This window comes from Orbicella franksi, chromosome 6 (genome assembly GCF_964199315.1).
Source record: "Orbicella franksi chromosome 6, jaOrbFran1.1, whole genome shotgun sequence".
NCBI lineage: Eukaryota > Metazoa > Cnidaria > Anthozoa > Scleractinia > Merulinidae > Orbicella > Orbicella franksi.
In genome coordinates, this window is record NC_138150.1 from 1,729,774 (window position 1) to 1,745,427 (window position 15,654).

The 15,654-nt window shown below is 39.7% G+C and overlaps 2 protein-coding genes across 3 annotated transcripts; both read right to left on the minus strand.

The window, feature by feature from the left end:
- Nucleotides 1–80: 80 nt before the first annotated feature.
- LOC145490784 (pyrophosphatase PpaX-like) lies at nucleotides 81–8,512 on the minus strand. Its single transcript, XM_081469879.1, has 5 exons — nucleotides 8,404–8,512; nucleotides 7,378–7,500; nucleotides 6,904–6,991; nucleotides 4,883–5,016; nucleotides 81–4,470 (listed from the first exon to the last, which is right to left on the minus strand). The coding sequence occupies exons 2-5, from the start codon at nucleotides 7,475–7,477 to the stop codon at nucleotides 3,614–3,616; spliced, it is 1,179 nt and encodes a 392-aa protein (XP_081326005.1). The 5' UTR covers nucleotides 7,478–7,500; nucleotides 8,404–8,512; the 3' UTR covers nucleotides 81–3,613.
- A 2,050-nt stretch (nucleotides 8,513–10,562) lies between these two features.
- On the minus strand, nucleotides 10,563–15,310 carry LOC145490781 (multiple inositol polyphosphate phosphatase 1-like). 2 transcript variants are annotated; one of them, XR_014049731.1, is made up of 3 exons: nucleotides 11,775–11,864; nucleotides 11,017–11,172; nucleotides 10,563–10,887 (listed from the first exon to the last, which is right to left on the minus strand). XR_014049731.1 is itself a non-coding variant. In XM_081469877.1 (3 exons), the coding sequence occupies exon 1, from the start codon at nucleotides 15,308–15,310 to the stop codon at nucleotides 13,817–13,819; it is 1,494 nt and encodes a 497-aa protein (XP_081326003.1). In that variant the 3' UTR covers nucleotides 10,563–10,887; nucleotides 11,017–11,172; nucleotides 11,939–13,816. The 2 variants fall into 2 exon arrangements, 1 of the variants encoding a protein (XP_081326003.1); XM_081469877.1 differs by lacking the exon at nucleotides 11,775–11,864 and adding an exon at nucleotides 11,939–15,310.
- Between the last annotated feature and the right edge of the window lie 344 nt (nucleotides 15,311–15,654).

The window sequence follows — 15,654 nt, forward strand, 5'->3', positions numbered from 1 at the left end:
CTGTGACCAGGCTCTTTGTAGAGAAAGAAAGGAAAGCGCAAAGGGCCTAAATTATACGCTTCGGATTCAACACTCAAGACTAACAATAAAACAAAAACATACTTTATTTCGATAAAACTTATTTTCTTTACAATGTCAATCCAACTCTATGTACATATAAATAGTCAACACACTTTGTAACTAAATTACTTTTATGGCGGACCATTATTTCTTTGAAGGGGGTTAAGTAATTTCCAAAAATATTCCTGCGCAGCAAAAACTGCTGAAAAAGTCACTTAAGGAGAGCCACAGGCAAAAAATTGAGCACGTACTTTTCTACTAAGCAGATTTCATAAACAATTCTTGCAGAAGCTATTGCTCACCAAAGTCATGCACCACCTAATGGGGAGAAAACAATTTCATACCCTCGACTATTTGCCCAACTGCACCCCCCTTGAAAAAATGGTCCGTCTGTTACCACCTTCTGCTGAGAGTAGAGGTAAGAATCTCATTAACCACGTCGCAAATACCCAGTTAAATAATTCACAAATGCAAATGGTTCCAGGGGAAATAACTTATATTAGCATCTTTTCACAATTAATTTAACAATAAATATACATTACAGTACACATTGTAACTACTGATCTTAATGGATCAGCTAGTATGCACTACATCAGTTTTTGCAGAAAGGTCAATGCCCTCCCAAGTTCACTTACTAAAAGCATTATTCCTGCTTGAATCAATGCAATTTGCATGGAAGAAAGGTATACATGTAAAGTGGCACTGCAACAGAGGTCGAAAAGGTCTTAAACACGAACCACTTTTGCCTCATGGTATACATAATTATCCTTTTCACAAGAGCCAATGACCCACATTAGAAAAAGTGCGCAAGGTATTTGCAATAATAAATCAAATATTCTTGCTAGTACATGATTGGTCCAAACATGTCAACCAACCGTCCTAGCTGAAACTGGGGGATATCCAAGTGATATTCCCTAGTTTACTTTCAGCTCCCTTGTGTTGCAAATAAACACAGAAGCCTCCATTTGACTTTCAAATATGCTCGGATATCAATTTTTTGTCATCTTCGAGATTTGCTCACTTAACTGTTTGCTTCTTGGAACAGATAATCTTTTCAGACAAATATCCTGGCTTGTAATCTATCAAATACTCTTGCTCGTGCACAATTGGTCTAAACACATCATGACTGAACATCCCCCAATTCTCAAAACAGTATGTACTGTAAAAAATGTTTGAAGGATAACCAACACAATAGCCTCCATTTGGTGCGAAAATATGCTCGGATATTTGTCCTTGGACATTTTGTTCCTTGAAGCTCAGTTTTCCTTGAGCTACTCTTGGAAAACTGCTCTTCTTGGAACAGATAATTTCCGTGTCAAATGGAGGCTATTGTTTAACTATTTTTATGCTATGAAATGGAAGCTTTTGTTTACTTGTTTGTTGGGGCTTTCAAGGAGGAAAATAAGAGAGAACCAGGTAGAGGTTGTGAGCAGCTCATATATTTCCTTTAAACTGCATCATTTTGGAAATTATTGGCAGTTTGTCTGGAGAAAGGGGATTTATCACTTAAAAAAGAGTTATATTAGAGCAGTTAGTTTACGTTTGGGTGGATACACTCTTTTTTCTATAATATTGTTTGTCCAGCCCTGGCTGAATATTATTTTTGACAATTTTAGGCTGAAAATATTACTGTGGCTTTATGTTACATTACATAAAGGAATACAGAGTGGACTATGCCAAAAACAACTTCAGATTATCTGCTTTATCATAATATTGATACCATAAGTAAACTTAGAGCCAGACTGCAGGCTGAAGTCTGATACAACACATAACTTCTTGCAGAAACATTATCAGCATCAATCATACGGCTAGTTCTGTTTGTTGTTGTTGTTGTTGTTTTTTTTGGCTACTAGTTAACCAAGTGAGGTCTTTATGGCAAAATCTCTAAGCGAGACTTTGCAGTATCAACCTAGCACTTGGCAAGGCCAAGGTTTGAGATTTTCCTGTTAAGGCTAACCACTCCATGTTTATAAGTTGTTTGGTATATGGCTTTTTGCTTTGTTTTTGCAGGCCGATAATCAGCCCCTGGGCATTAAGAGAGAGTAATGCTCAAGAATTAGCCAAACAGAGTATGTGTTATATAAGCTCCAAACATAAGCCACACAGTACCAAAATACAATGCAGTAGTTTGGATTCTTTGTGGTCTGACTGGATAAAAGGTCATGTTATCAAAGTCAAAAACAGAAAACTTAGACTACTTATTTTGCACATGTGAAGGCATAGAAAGAAGCCAAAACAATGTACGACACTGTGATAAAACACCTGGGTTATTTGAAAACTTGAGAAATGTAGAACACAATCATCCACTGTTCACTATCACTTACAGATTTCACTCCTGTTCTCAAGTATCTTTAAGAGTTTTATGACAGTATAACGCACCACTTTGGTTTCTACACTACTTTTGCTAGTCTTCATGTTTGGCTCAAGGGGGCTACTGACAAGAGTTTTGGAGGCTTTGATGTATGTGTGAACTCACATGTTGGCATAAGTTAAACTTCCAGTTGAATTGTCAATTTTATTCTATATCCAGTATTGTAATTAGGCACTTAAACTAACAGCTACTGCACAACTAGATTAAGTCACGCATGATCAAACTCTGATAAAACGACAAGAAGTTTAAAAGCGAGTTGCAGTGCAATCACCAAAATTATATTGATAAAACGACGACCAAAACATCTCAACTATTTACTGTGGCTTTGATATACAAAACTGATAGAAAAAATAGAAACACATTCACACTCATATCATTATTGATGTAATCCCAAGCCACCAAAGCTTAAAGGTTCCACTTACTACCTTAATATACAAGGCTGTCATGAAGACTAAATTAACCTACAATTGTAGCTATTTACAAACACAGCTCTCTTACTTTTCCAGAGAACAGCGCAGGTTTATTATGGGATCATGACAAAGTTACCTTACGGAAATAAATAAGAATGAATACTCTAAATGTGACTTTCTGATGAACAATGAAGGGAAATCCACAACGTACCAAGTTTCTAACCATCATCATAGCATAACTGCTTTATGTTATTAAAACCTACATATACAACTGTTTTGAAAACAGTCTCCTCTACTCCAAATTTTACTTCCTGAAAATATGTTTACACTTTTAATTAAGTTACTCTTATGATAATAACATATAATCATGTAAATTATTTTCATGTACTAAAATCAATCTTACTTGAGTATTGCAGGGTTCTCACTAGAAGGTGGAAGCTGGGTACCTTAACTAGGATGAACAAGTCAGTACCTAATTACTTCCCTATTATGAATACATACATTCACTTCAAAAAATATTCTTTTCTTCCTATTCACTCTCCTATTGGGCCCTCCTACGTGAAAACTTAGTGAAACCCCTGTAATTGTATCCCCCCAGGGGAACAAATTTTAATGTAATAGTAGAGACTAATTTATATAATCCAAATCAACCCAGATTTCAATGACATGTCACTTAAGTACTGAAGCCAGTCTATAAGTAATCAATACCATTATGTTTTTCTTTATATAGCCCATGAAACAAAAGCATTTCTGATAAGACATCACATTTCCCTCACGATGATGAAGACGAAGAATCTGTTGGAAACAATGTGTTGAGAAGCTCATCGACATTGTTTAAAACAACATCAGCCTCCTTTTCCAGAAATTTTTGGTTGCCCGCCCCACTGAGAACTCCAATGGTGAGACCCAGCCCCGCAGAGCGACCCATTGTGGTGTCTGCGACAGTGTCGCCAATTATAACAGTTTGACTTGGGCAAACATCTAAGTCTTTGCAAATGCCAAGTGCAGTTTCAGGGTCTGGTTTTGGCTTAGTATCTTGGTCATCCCCACAAACAATTTTATCAACCATGCTCATAAGGCCTAACCTGTCAAGAGCTGACAGTGTACCTTCACGGCTGTCTGTAGTGCAGATAGCTGTCTTAACACCCTTTGCCCTTAAACTTTCAAATATTGCTGGAAGGTCACCCAGAGGCTCCAGAGTGTCATGCCCACCACTGTCGAAGTCTTTACAGCAGTTGTCTACCAGCTTCTGTGCCTTTATTTCGTCCACTCCACTTTTAACTAGAACAGAGACAAATGCCTGTCTGATTTCAGCAACAGTTGCATGAGCTAGCAGTCCTCCATCAGAATATACACGTTTCTTGGGACAGAAGCCCACTTCTTCATACATTTTGTCAGCAAGAACAAGGCCAGTGGCTTCTTCAAGCTCACGTACATGGCTTTCCATCCATGGAATCCAGACAGTATTTACATCAATCAGAGTTCCATCTTTGTCAAATATAACAAGGGAGGGATCCATGGAGTCAGGGAACGATGACCCACTACTCTGTCCATCACCAGCAAGGGAAGAGAAACCCGCTGAACAGCCACCACGTCGAGGAAGCTGTGGTCTTGCCCAAGGGGCATTACCTACAGGAGTCAAGTTATATTAGCACCACAAACAGGGGGGAGGGAGAAGTCATGTCTACCAACCAAACATACTTCTCAACTGTCACAAATCAGCTTGCAAAGCTGTCCGAATAGTTTGCCAAAGCTCATGGGTTTGAATTCCACCAAAATCCTTCTTTGCCATGTTTGCAAAGATTGTGACGACTTACTTTACATGTTAATTTATGTGGTACCATCTTTCCACAGAACTGAGAAAGATGCACCACAGACTGCACTCTTTAATGGAGAACAAGAGACGACAAAACAGACACATTACATATTACATAATGCCAGAAGATATAACACTCATGAACAATGAGCATCACATCACAAGATAAACTCATCTTTCATGAGGACCAAACTTTCCTGTATTTCATGAAAAACCATTGGGTACCTGATTTTGAATGACCCTGTCTCCAGAGGTCCTGGTCAATAAATCCCCTTTTCAGTGATGTTGTTCTAATGGTTTGTTCTGCTGGGGGCGGAGCGCCATATAGCTTGTGGTAATCATACCCGTCAGCACTTTGCCTGTTGACAATTACATGTCAGCACCACATAACATAAGGCCTTTGACAAGTTGTGCTTATTGGCCTTTAAAAACAAGTGCTGCACACAATATTAACCATAAAATAACCACCTCAGTTGGAAAATTACTGATGAAAATTAAGAAAATTTTGTGTGTAGATGATCAGGAAGACCAAGAAGTTGCAGTAAACTCACATATATATACTCAAATATGAATTTGCAGGTAATATAGAGAAATCAGACAGTATAATTTTCCATTTCAAGTGTAACAGTATGACCATTTCCAACAAAAGGTTGTTAAGTTATAGTTTTAAGGCAATACTTACCTGACAAATTTAAAATTCAAAAATAAACTCCTTTAATTTTACATATGTGGAAGGAAACCCTGTGTTGTGAAGAGGTATCTCGCTGCATTACATAAACTGGTCACTGAACATTATGTTACGGTTACAATAATTTAGATTACAATACTTTTACGTTATTACAGAGCTTGGCAGCTATCCACCAAGTTACAGTTCCTTTCTTATGCATTGGTGAAGGATATTCGGGATCAGGAAGGTCTCTGGCCAAACTGCTTTACCCTAAGTGATACTCTATACATTCACATGAGCACTTTTCCAGAAGCCTAACGTATATACTCTTGCATGCCCTAGATAATTTTATATCTGTGGGTACACAGTTTAGACCTGTACATTAATCACAATCCTGGTTTAACAAACTTGCATCATCATGATAGACAAACAGGGTACAATGGTCTCAGACATTTCCTAAAGATATAGGCTGTGAGTTTTTTATGGGAATAATGAACTTGATGTAACAAACTCCCATGTCATGATATCAAAGTTATTTAGAACATCAGATATAACCAACTTTTCAAAACTGAGCAAGTTTGGTAAGTCAGGGCTGCACCATGTTAATTACAAGTATTTTACAAAAGGTTCAGAATATGCCCTACAATTAATTTACAAATTTGCTTTTAATTTTTTTGCGTAATGCTTCTCCGAGGATCTTGACCAGGTGGGAATCGAAACATACCTTGGTTTACCTAGAGAAAAGTTTCAAAGTGAAAACCTTTGTGAGAAATTGTCACAAATGAGACAAAAAACCTTCTGTAGAGGTTGCACTGTCAAAGTACAGTCAAAAGGACAAAGAAAGGCTTTGCATGTATTAAAATCTTCTTCAAGATTTGGCAAGTTTAGTTGCAAGTCTGTAAGAATAAATTTATAGCGAATACAGATACTGAGTAATATTAAACTTAACAAAACTCAGGCTATCATGAAAAAAGCTGTTGTTTTGAGAAACATCATTGTCATAGAAGAGTCAGTTACAATCAGTTTTATGAGGTAAGGTCAAAAGGTTAAATCACTCTGCATATTAGCACTGCATTTTAAAATATCCCTTGTTTAACTATTGACAACTTCTAGGTAAAGGAAAATGAAAAAGACCACCACTAGTTACAAAATGAAACCATAAGAACCATCCAAGTTACCAATCTTTGTATTCACACAAATACTTTGGAATAAAACCCAATAGATTCTGCTTCCTCATTTTCTTAAGATGCAGAATTGACTTCTCTGTATTGTATTACAATAAATAATTTTGTGTCCATAAATGTTTTAATCTCAAGCTCTGCATTTTTGATTTCATTGCACGTTCAAAAGAAGTTCAGAACTAGTATTTTCATATATGGCAAAATGGAAAACCATGTTCTAACCAAGCTATATCACACCCTGTATAAAGTTGATCATTCAGAACTCAGTCCTGGTTTCTTCAATATCAATGCAGTTGTGTCTCAACCCTTGCTCCTATGAAGCAGAATAACCTGAAAGCCACCATGGCATTTATAGACATTATCAAATGATCCAAATGATAGCTTGATCTTTAACATACCTTGGAGACTGTGTGACAATGACAAGGTTGCCCTTATAATCTTTACCAAATCCAAGCCTTTCATGCCATACTACTTGCGCAGCCACTCCTGTTAATACAACGGACATAAAGTTAATAAAACTAACTTTGTTGTTCAGTCCAGCACAAACAGAGCTGTATAATTAAATTTCTTACTGCCCTTAAATAATATTCTTTTTCCATGATTTTTCATATTGTAAAAAAATTGAACTCTAAACTCCAGAATGTACTTTGACATCATAAACTCTGGAATCTGCACTAGGTTCCAGACAGGCTAGATTTTTCTCCTTAAGCCCTTGAGGGCTTTTTTCAGAAATTAGCTAACTATTTTATCAGAAAGCAAGAACCAAATTTAATGCCACACGAACACAGTCAAGAGATGACTCTGTAGATACAATAAAATTGATTAAACCTAAAAATGACAAAATCAAAATAATTAGTGATGATTTTTTTTACCTTCAAATGATGGCTGGCTATTATAGTGTACTTGCTTTATACACCTGTTGGATAACTTTAGAAGACCAGAAATCTTCCTTGCACATCCATTGAAAGCCATTATTTCACAAGTTAATGTTCAAACTGCAATTAACAAGGTCAGTTGAACATTTGAGAGATCTTAGGCAAGACCATTGAAGCTCAAGATTGCATAACAAAAGAGAGAGAGAGTTGTGCTTTAAAAGAAAAAACCATAACAACAAAATCTGGAGAACAATATCCAAAAACATAACATATTTTCCACGTCAATACTACTGACAAGTGCATGAAGGTCACAAGTTTTTACTCCAGATTCAATATTGTTTTGATCAATGCAAGTTCAGATACAGAAAATATTTATCAGCCATTTTAATACTTCCTAGTTAAAAACTGAACATCCACCCTCTTCAATTGTTTGGCATGCAAAGTCTTTATCACTTTGTTATTTCCCCCCCGCCCTGTAATTTTTTCCACCCGATTTAACCGCCCTAGGGTTGCCGGTAGATGTTGCCATGTTGCGGTTCAAGAGCCATTTGCGCGCTGAAAAAAGTTGCTCATCTCCTAATGTTCAGAAAACAGAACATTAGATAAAGATAATAAATAACAAGCGCGGCTGAAATCTACTACTGAAAAGGAAAACCATCTTCACTGTCGGTCCGCAGCAAAATTTCTACTTTCCGCCTAAAACGGGAATATGAATCGAAATGTTTCGAATAAGAAATATCATAGTGTATTGCTTTCGCTAAAGATTTTTTTCAACGCGCATTGACAGTCAAAGATGAACAAGAGGAAATGCAGAGTACAGCACCACCAAAGCTGGGCAGAGGAACTTCAAATCTGAAATTATAAGGCTTTTAAAAAAATACCAGCAGCGAGCCGAGCCGAGCCGAGCCGAGCCGGCAAGGTCGAAGGCCGGTAAACGCGCGCTTTCAGGTTGTGAACGTAAATCTTACCAATTCTGCCCAAAAACTTCATAGGAAAACAAGAACACCTTTCATTTGACCTTACCTTGGTTTTTAACTTGCCACACAAAGATTATCCGCTCAAGCCAATTTCTTATTTCTATCCCGTTTGGAGAAATCACCACTCCACTTTCCGCCATGAAAGTGTTAGCAGTGAAGCGGACAGTTCGTATTTATATCCCGGTGTAGATCACGTGTTGTTTCGTCACAAAACTGGTTTTTCCTGTTTCTATGGGAAACTACATAAAAGGAAATCGCGCGATGTGTGGGACCACTGTCACGTGCACAGCTTATTTGCATAATGTAACGCAATCTCTTCCTCTTGGAAAAATGCTAAGAAATATGGAAGCGGAGTTGAAGCAGGGTTGTGCCCCGGTGTATCGTTAAACTAAGGGAACAATCATTGTACTGCCTTTCTTCACGAGCCTTTGTTTAGCTGTTCTATATTGTTAGGTCTTTAGTATCGGCTCTTCTACACCGCGCCGGCCGATACCACGGGGCCAGTACGCGAGGACACATACCGAAGCAGCCGGATGTCGATTTATTCTTTTGAAAAGCGGCCGCTTGACTTCCAACCAAACATAACTTTTTGGACACAGAATTCACGTATTCAATGATAAATTTTCTTTTATTACCAGCATTACCGCCAATCGTCCTTCCATCTGCACCCCACCACACTTTTATAAATCTTCTGGCGTCAGTTACGTAACACATCACGTGTCTGAGAAGAAGGTCGGGCGGTTTACTTCAATTTTGCAAGGCTAACGCTTAGCTTGGTCAGCTTGGCCTTGAGAAAATTCGTTAGAGCCTGCACTTTCCGCGTGAGTTGTTTTTTAAAAATTATTTAATTTCAGTTTTCTTTCTTGCAGGCATCACATCCGCCTCAGAAAAGAGAGTGAGCGGCACTTGCCAGCCTGCCTGTCATTACTCTTTGACCACGTAGGAGCCAGGGTCCGAGAGGGTTGTTTTGCGTGATCAGAGTGTGATCTGTGCAAATATGGCAAAACGAAAATATCGCTTTACGTGGGCCAAAAATAGAAAAAGAATTCAGCAAGGCTGATGCTCAAGAGTCCAACAAACTTTGGGCTCTATTCTGTGGTATCAAATCGGAGTTTACCGTCAACACTACTCGGGAGGAATTTGAAAAGGGGTCTGAAAACGCAGCTTTATTTCTACGGTTAGGCTTTCCGTCCACACTAATCCAGACCGAGAACGGTGCCTTTACGAAAACGCTCCTCAAACAGGAGGAATTTGAAAACGCCGGCTGTTTTAGTAGACGGAAAACGATTTGAAAATGGAGCTTTTCGAACACGATGGTGTTACGTAATCATATGATTTCCCTCTCCGAGTTTTTCTCAAACACAGCCGGATCCATAATGGCCGGTGATGTTTGCGTTTTCATATTTCTCCGGCGTAGTAGTGTCGACGGGGACTAAGGCAATCCTTTAATCTGTGAACGGTGGAGCAGCTCGCTTTAACCAGGGCGGAAAACGGCGCTCTGTTTGGACCGCCGGGTCGGCTGTATATTTACGGTAGCCGAAAGAGGAAAGAAAACCAGGGTCAAAGTGAACTGACGTCAATGATTTCAAGAGACACTTTGAGACTGCATTTAATGACGGAGCCTTGCATTTCTTGCATGTATTACCATTTCTTTGACCCTAAAGAAACCAATTCCTTGTACCATTCGGCACTATCAATCCTTTGAAAAGAGATAAACCCTTGCAGAGTCGCTGAAATTTTGAGAACAAAATTAGCATACGTCCAAAACAAGAGTTGTCGTTATTCCGCGAACAATTGTGATTTTGTAAATGGAATTAGCATAGTTGACATAGTTGATGAGTGGTTACGCAGGCTAGACCTATTTAGCTTGGGCGGTTTGTTTTCCCATTACAGACCGCGTGATATTAAATTCTCGAGAGAACTGTTCTTTTGCCCATCTAAGAATTATTCATTCATATACACTCGACTATTTGGCAATTTAAATTCTCAAGAGTTTCATCACAGGGTCTGAAATGGGGCAACAAATCAACCGCCCACGCGAAAAAGGTCTATTTGACCGACCTCATTGGTTGATATTAAGGCAGTAATATGATCGTTTGATGAGCTGCTTGTGATATTGACCTGTAGCTCATCTGGTACTCAAGGGTTAATATTTTCTATCCTCGTTCCATCATGGGATCAAAAGTACACAAAATGGGCGCCAGCTGGACAACTGAACATCTTTATTCAAAGCTGCAAAAACAAAGATCTTTACAAAGAAAATTCCACTCGGTATCAAGAAAAACCACTCTGCGGATTATCGGCAAAGCTTTTCTTTATCACTAGGACAGTTAACAAAACGAAATGCCTTGTAGCCAATAAAAATAGACAACTTAGGCTACAAGTTTTGATCATTCCATCATGAACCGAACTGAAGTGTTACATTGGAGACGCTATCACTGTGTGTGTGTCAGGGCCCCTGCTCCGGCGCCAAATCCGTAACCTTTAGGACCAAAATTCTTGCCATGACATCCTTTGCAGTAGATTTCGCCTGTTGAGGATCGAAATACCGTTATCGATGTGGATTCGCTTAAGACGGGGTAACTGGCATAAAAATAGACACTTTTTCAGACAAGTGTAACTTCATAACTATAGTTCAGAATCATATAATTAAACTTACCTTCGTGGCCGGACCAGGTTGTGCTGTCTAATCTCTTGTTGCAATCCTTACAGTTGAAGCACGATTTGTGCCACTTAGCTCCCGCGCCAATGACTTCTTCAATTCGGCCATGTACACTGTTTTTTCACATCGTGGACACTTTGAAGGCATTTTAATCTAGGCGGCAGATGAAAAAGCAAACAGGCATTAAAAAGTGTCCTACAATGAGACGAAATGCTGTGTTCTCAATTGCTCGCAAAACCGTTTATCACGGTCGCCGGAGACGCCAGGCGTTTCACCAGCATTTTGTAGCCTGCGAACAGGCTCTCGGCGAGGACGGAAAAAATCGGCGAACAAAGGGAGCCGAAGAGTGCAAAAGTAAAGAATTCGGAAGGCGAATTCGTTCGCGCTCGCAAGGAGCCTCTCCGCAGGCTAGCATTATGTTTCCTTTTCAGGAACTTTTTAACGGTGTGCAGTTCGGATGACATATGTCGAATGTTCCAAATGGTTATTCTCGAATAGTGCAGGTTTATCGTTCTCTATCCTTGCGCAACTACTGTAGTTCACGGTATAGTTACTTTAACAAAAAACCTAACTTTGACAACGGCTATCATGCATTGAAAGCGAACCTTCGTTGAATGTCTTTGGTTATGCAAAATGAACACCTAGCAATACATAAGCATTGTCACGACGAGATCCCCTGTTAGCTATCGGAGCCAATACATCAGTGCTAGCACTGTGGTCAACAAAGTTTCATTTTCTTAACTAATAAGACTTGCCTTCAGTTCAGGGAGTGATCAGAACCACCGTAAAACCGAGCTGATCAACTAACTGACTTGAAACCACTTAATAACAGTTCAGTCCTAATTAGCTTGGTATGTTGATCAATAAAATCTACTTTCTGAATATAACAACGGTCGTATTAATTTTAGAAGACAAATACCTGATTAGAAGAAAGTTCTTCTTTGTGAATGACAATAGCGGAACCACCATGGTCCCAGAGGCTTCCCTTCTTCTCAGTGATTCTTTCAATTTATCAAACGAGCTAAGAGTGTGTGCGCAAGAGTGGAAACAACTATTAGAAGCAAGTAAAAGCTCTGGTCGAATCCAATGAAAATTTAAGCGAAACTGAAATTCGACGAGAAGGCAAATTGAACTAAGGTGGTTCGTAGGTTCGATCATTCTTCCCCGGCCCCAGAGCGCGAATAGCTCTGGGGGACCCCGCAAAATAGTTTAATCGTTTCCTTTGAAACAATGAAAGCGCTTCATGATCCATGTAGTCCTTAAACGGAATGCATTGAGGACGAACTCAGCCATTTATTCCACATAATCATGGCAATGCCTAAATTTTAGAATTTCGTGTCAAAATGCGGAGACTTGAGAAAACATGTCGACGAATTTTAAAGCAGGCATTTTTGAAAATTAGTTGAATTTGTGAACATCAATATATAATGTAGACAGAAAGGGTGAACAATACATGCTGCTCCCAAAGGGAGTCCATTGTAAAAATCCAGCAGCACTGCACTTACTTTGTCTTGGACAAAGCATGCGCTGTGTGGCCAGCATAGCCAGAATTTGGCTACGTTCGCTCATAGTTCCCCTGAGTTTCATGACTGGCTCAGTCCAGAAAACGGAGGTCTGGGGTCGAGAATGACGCTTGACTACCAGACACTGTTCGAGAAAGGGGTCCGCGCCCCTTCCCCTTCTCGAAGAGGAACACAGCGCGGCGGAAATTGAGCCTAGGTGGTCCGCAAGGAATCTTGTTTTCCAGCTCGACCCGGCAGCTTCAAATGAGAAACCCTAATACCCCCGAACTTCCCGATTTGTTCTGCTTGGAAAAGGAAAAAATTGGTTTCAGTTAAATTTAATCTTGGCTTGGATTGTCAGGCTAAGCAATTTTAAGTATATATATACATAGCAACATCAACTAGCTTTATTTGCATGACCATAAATACATACAGTGTTGCAAAAGCTTTTGTAAACCGATATAATAAAACAGTAATGATTATCGTGAACATATAATAAGGTTATGATATAGCAGTCAAGTTACATCTGCTTGATTTGAAAGAAGAATATTGCGTAGATCAAAGCAAGATTAAATGAATTTTGCTAATTGAATATTAACATAATGATTTGTAGAAGTCATAAGTGCGCCGCCGATGGCTTGTAACGGAGATAACGGTATTTTCTATACATCTCATGGAATAGAGTATTTAATGCAATACATAAAAAAGTGAGATGAGTGTTCAATTTGATTAAGCTTTCACACGAATGCTACAACTTCAAAATTGGCTAAGAACAGATTAAAAACGTTTCCTCACAGAGTAATATCAATGTAGTAAATGTAAAGGTTACTAACGAATTACCGATAAAAAATGCACTACAGCTGCGCTAAGTTAACTTGTAAAAGTCTGTAAAATATCTAATAAGCGTGCAGTTTAGTTGTTCAAGCTGTCACAATCATCATCGTCATGGTTATCATCATCATCATCATCATCATCACCACCATTTTGATCATTGTTCATCATCGTCACCATCGATTATCATTGTCGCGCGTAGTATAAGGGCCAGGTAATACCGTCAATATTTTCCAAGTTCTTGTAACTTGTGGCAACTGGTTGTCATACAAGCTAAGCATCATTGTACCTGTTACTACTTGTATTGCAAGTTGTAGCAACATGTTGTGCGAAAGCGTGTCAGCATGTTGCCACAACTTACAATCGTTGATCATACAGGCACAGGAGGCCCTGACACGCAACAACACTTTGCAACTTTGTAAGGCAATGATGATATGTGGTGTCGGAATGAAACAGAAAAAAATTTAATCTTGGGGTCCCTTACTAGGTTTCTTACACTTTCGATGTGTTCCACAAATTTTCTTGATGTCACAGTTGTCCTTGATATGGGAATAGTAGGACAGAAACCGCTGTACACTGCAGTTCAAATTTCCACCGCAAGCTGGTATTGGAACAGCGGCTTCATTCACTAGGAGTTGAACACTCGTCTCAGATGCATGAAATGCACCCTCGATCGAATTTTCGCCCGTCTCGGTGCCCATTCTTCGACACTTCCCTTTACAATTAATCTTTTCTTCAACATCCCCCTTACGTTTGTTTTTCACTTTAGCGCCGTCACGTTTGCACTTGTACAGCACAAGTGCAACATTAGCAGACATGGGGACCACATCTGAAACACGAAATGTTCGGTTGGCTTGTTGGTTGAAATTATCCGCTCGAGGAGGCACAGAGTCGTTATAGAGTCCTAACATGGTCAAAAGAGGAATAACAGTTCCCGTATGTGCAAATCGAAAGATACCGTGGGGCTTTCCCTGTTTCAGGAAACTCTCAAAGGTGTCTGTTATTTCCACGTAAAGTGGACACGCCATTTTGTAGTTGATTTTACGACCATAGCTTCGCTCCCAATAAAGCTTTAAGTCGCTCAGATACTCCAAAACTTTGAAATCTGCTTCTTCAAACACAGCACACCAGCTGGAGTCTGCGCTATCAGTCTGAATGCCAAATGCACACATCAAAAACATTTCCAGGACCATGTCAGGACGAAGAGTTATTTTCTTAGTCAATCCCAGCCTCTTGGCGATGTTACGGGCAACTCTACGCATTTCTGGGCCATTCAGAAATTTTCGATACTCCGAGTTTCTCTTCGCTGTAATCTTCTGCCATTTCGGACACGCTTCAAAAATTCGTAAGACTGCATCATCATCGTAAGAACCCGAAGACTTCACCGCCACTGGCCGAAATTTCGCCAGTCCTAAGTGTCCCGTCCCCTCGAACAGACCTTGAGCAAACGCTATCGCGCTCTGACTTGATCTCAGCTTGTCCGTGGCAACGAAACTGTAATTGGTATTGGAGTAACCATGTTTTAAGACGCCGGGAAATCTTGTAAGGAAACGCTTTGCTATGGAATACATCTCCTCCGAACCAAGCGCTGACATCTCTTTGCTAGCCGAGTTCAGTATGTCGGCTGGTATGCTCCACGGAAGCGAAAGGCCATTGTAGCGAAATGTTGAATTACTCGGAAAGAAACTATTTATCTTTTCAAGCAATTCTTTCATCTTTTTGACGCGATGGCTTCCAGGATATCGTGACCCGTGGCGTATCACCATATTGATATGCACTGGTTCGCATCCAGACGGTTTCTCGATGGCGATGTCTCTACTGGTGAAATGATACGGAGTCTTGTCGCTAAACATGTCTGTTTTAAGCGGTGTTTTTGATGCCAAGCCACGATCTGAACAGAAAACGAATAACGATATTAAAATCGGGACTAACACGAGAACAGTCAGCGAGGTTGCCATCTTTGCAGCTCAGTAATCAGATACTGTGACACCTATTCCGTGCGCTTAGAGCTCGCGAAGATCAAATTGAAAACTCATGCACGAAAAAGGCCGGTCCATCCCGGCCTTCCCCGACTTACCTCCCCTTCTTCGCGACAACTTTCTCACCCTCCCTTTGGTAACTTTGGATCCCCCACTGAGGCGCAATTTAAATAGTCTTGGGTACCCGAGACAGTCCTTCCCCTGAGGCAACTTTTTCGAGCTTGTTATATAAACGTTGTCTCTGAGGGCCGAGACAAAGTTGACTCTGCATGATCATTCATAACCTTTGTTAAACAATCAAACGTGCAAATATCCCTCTTTCT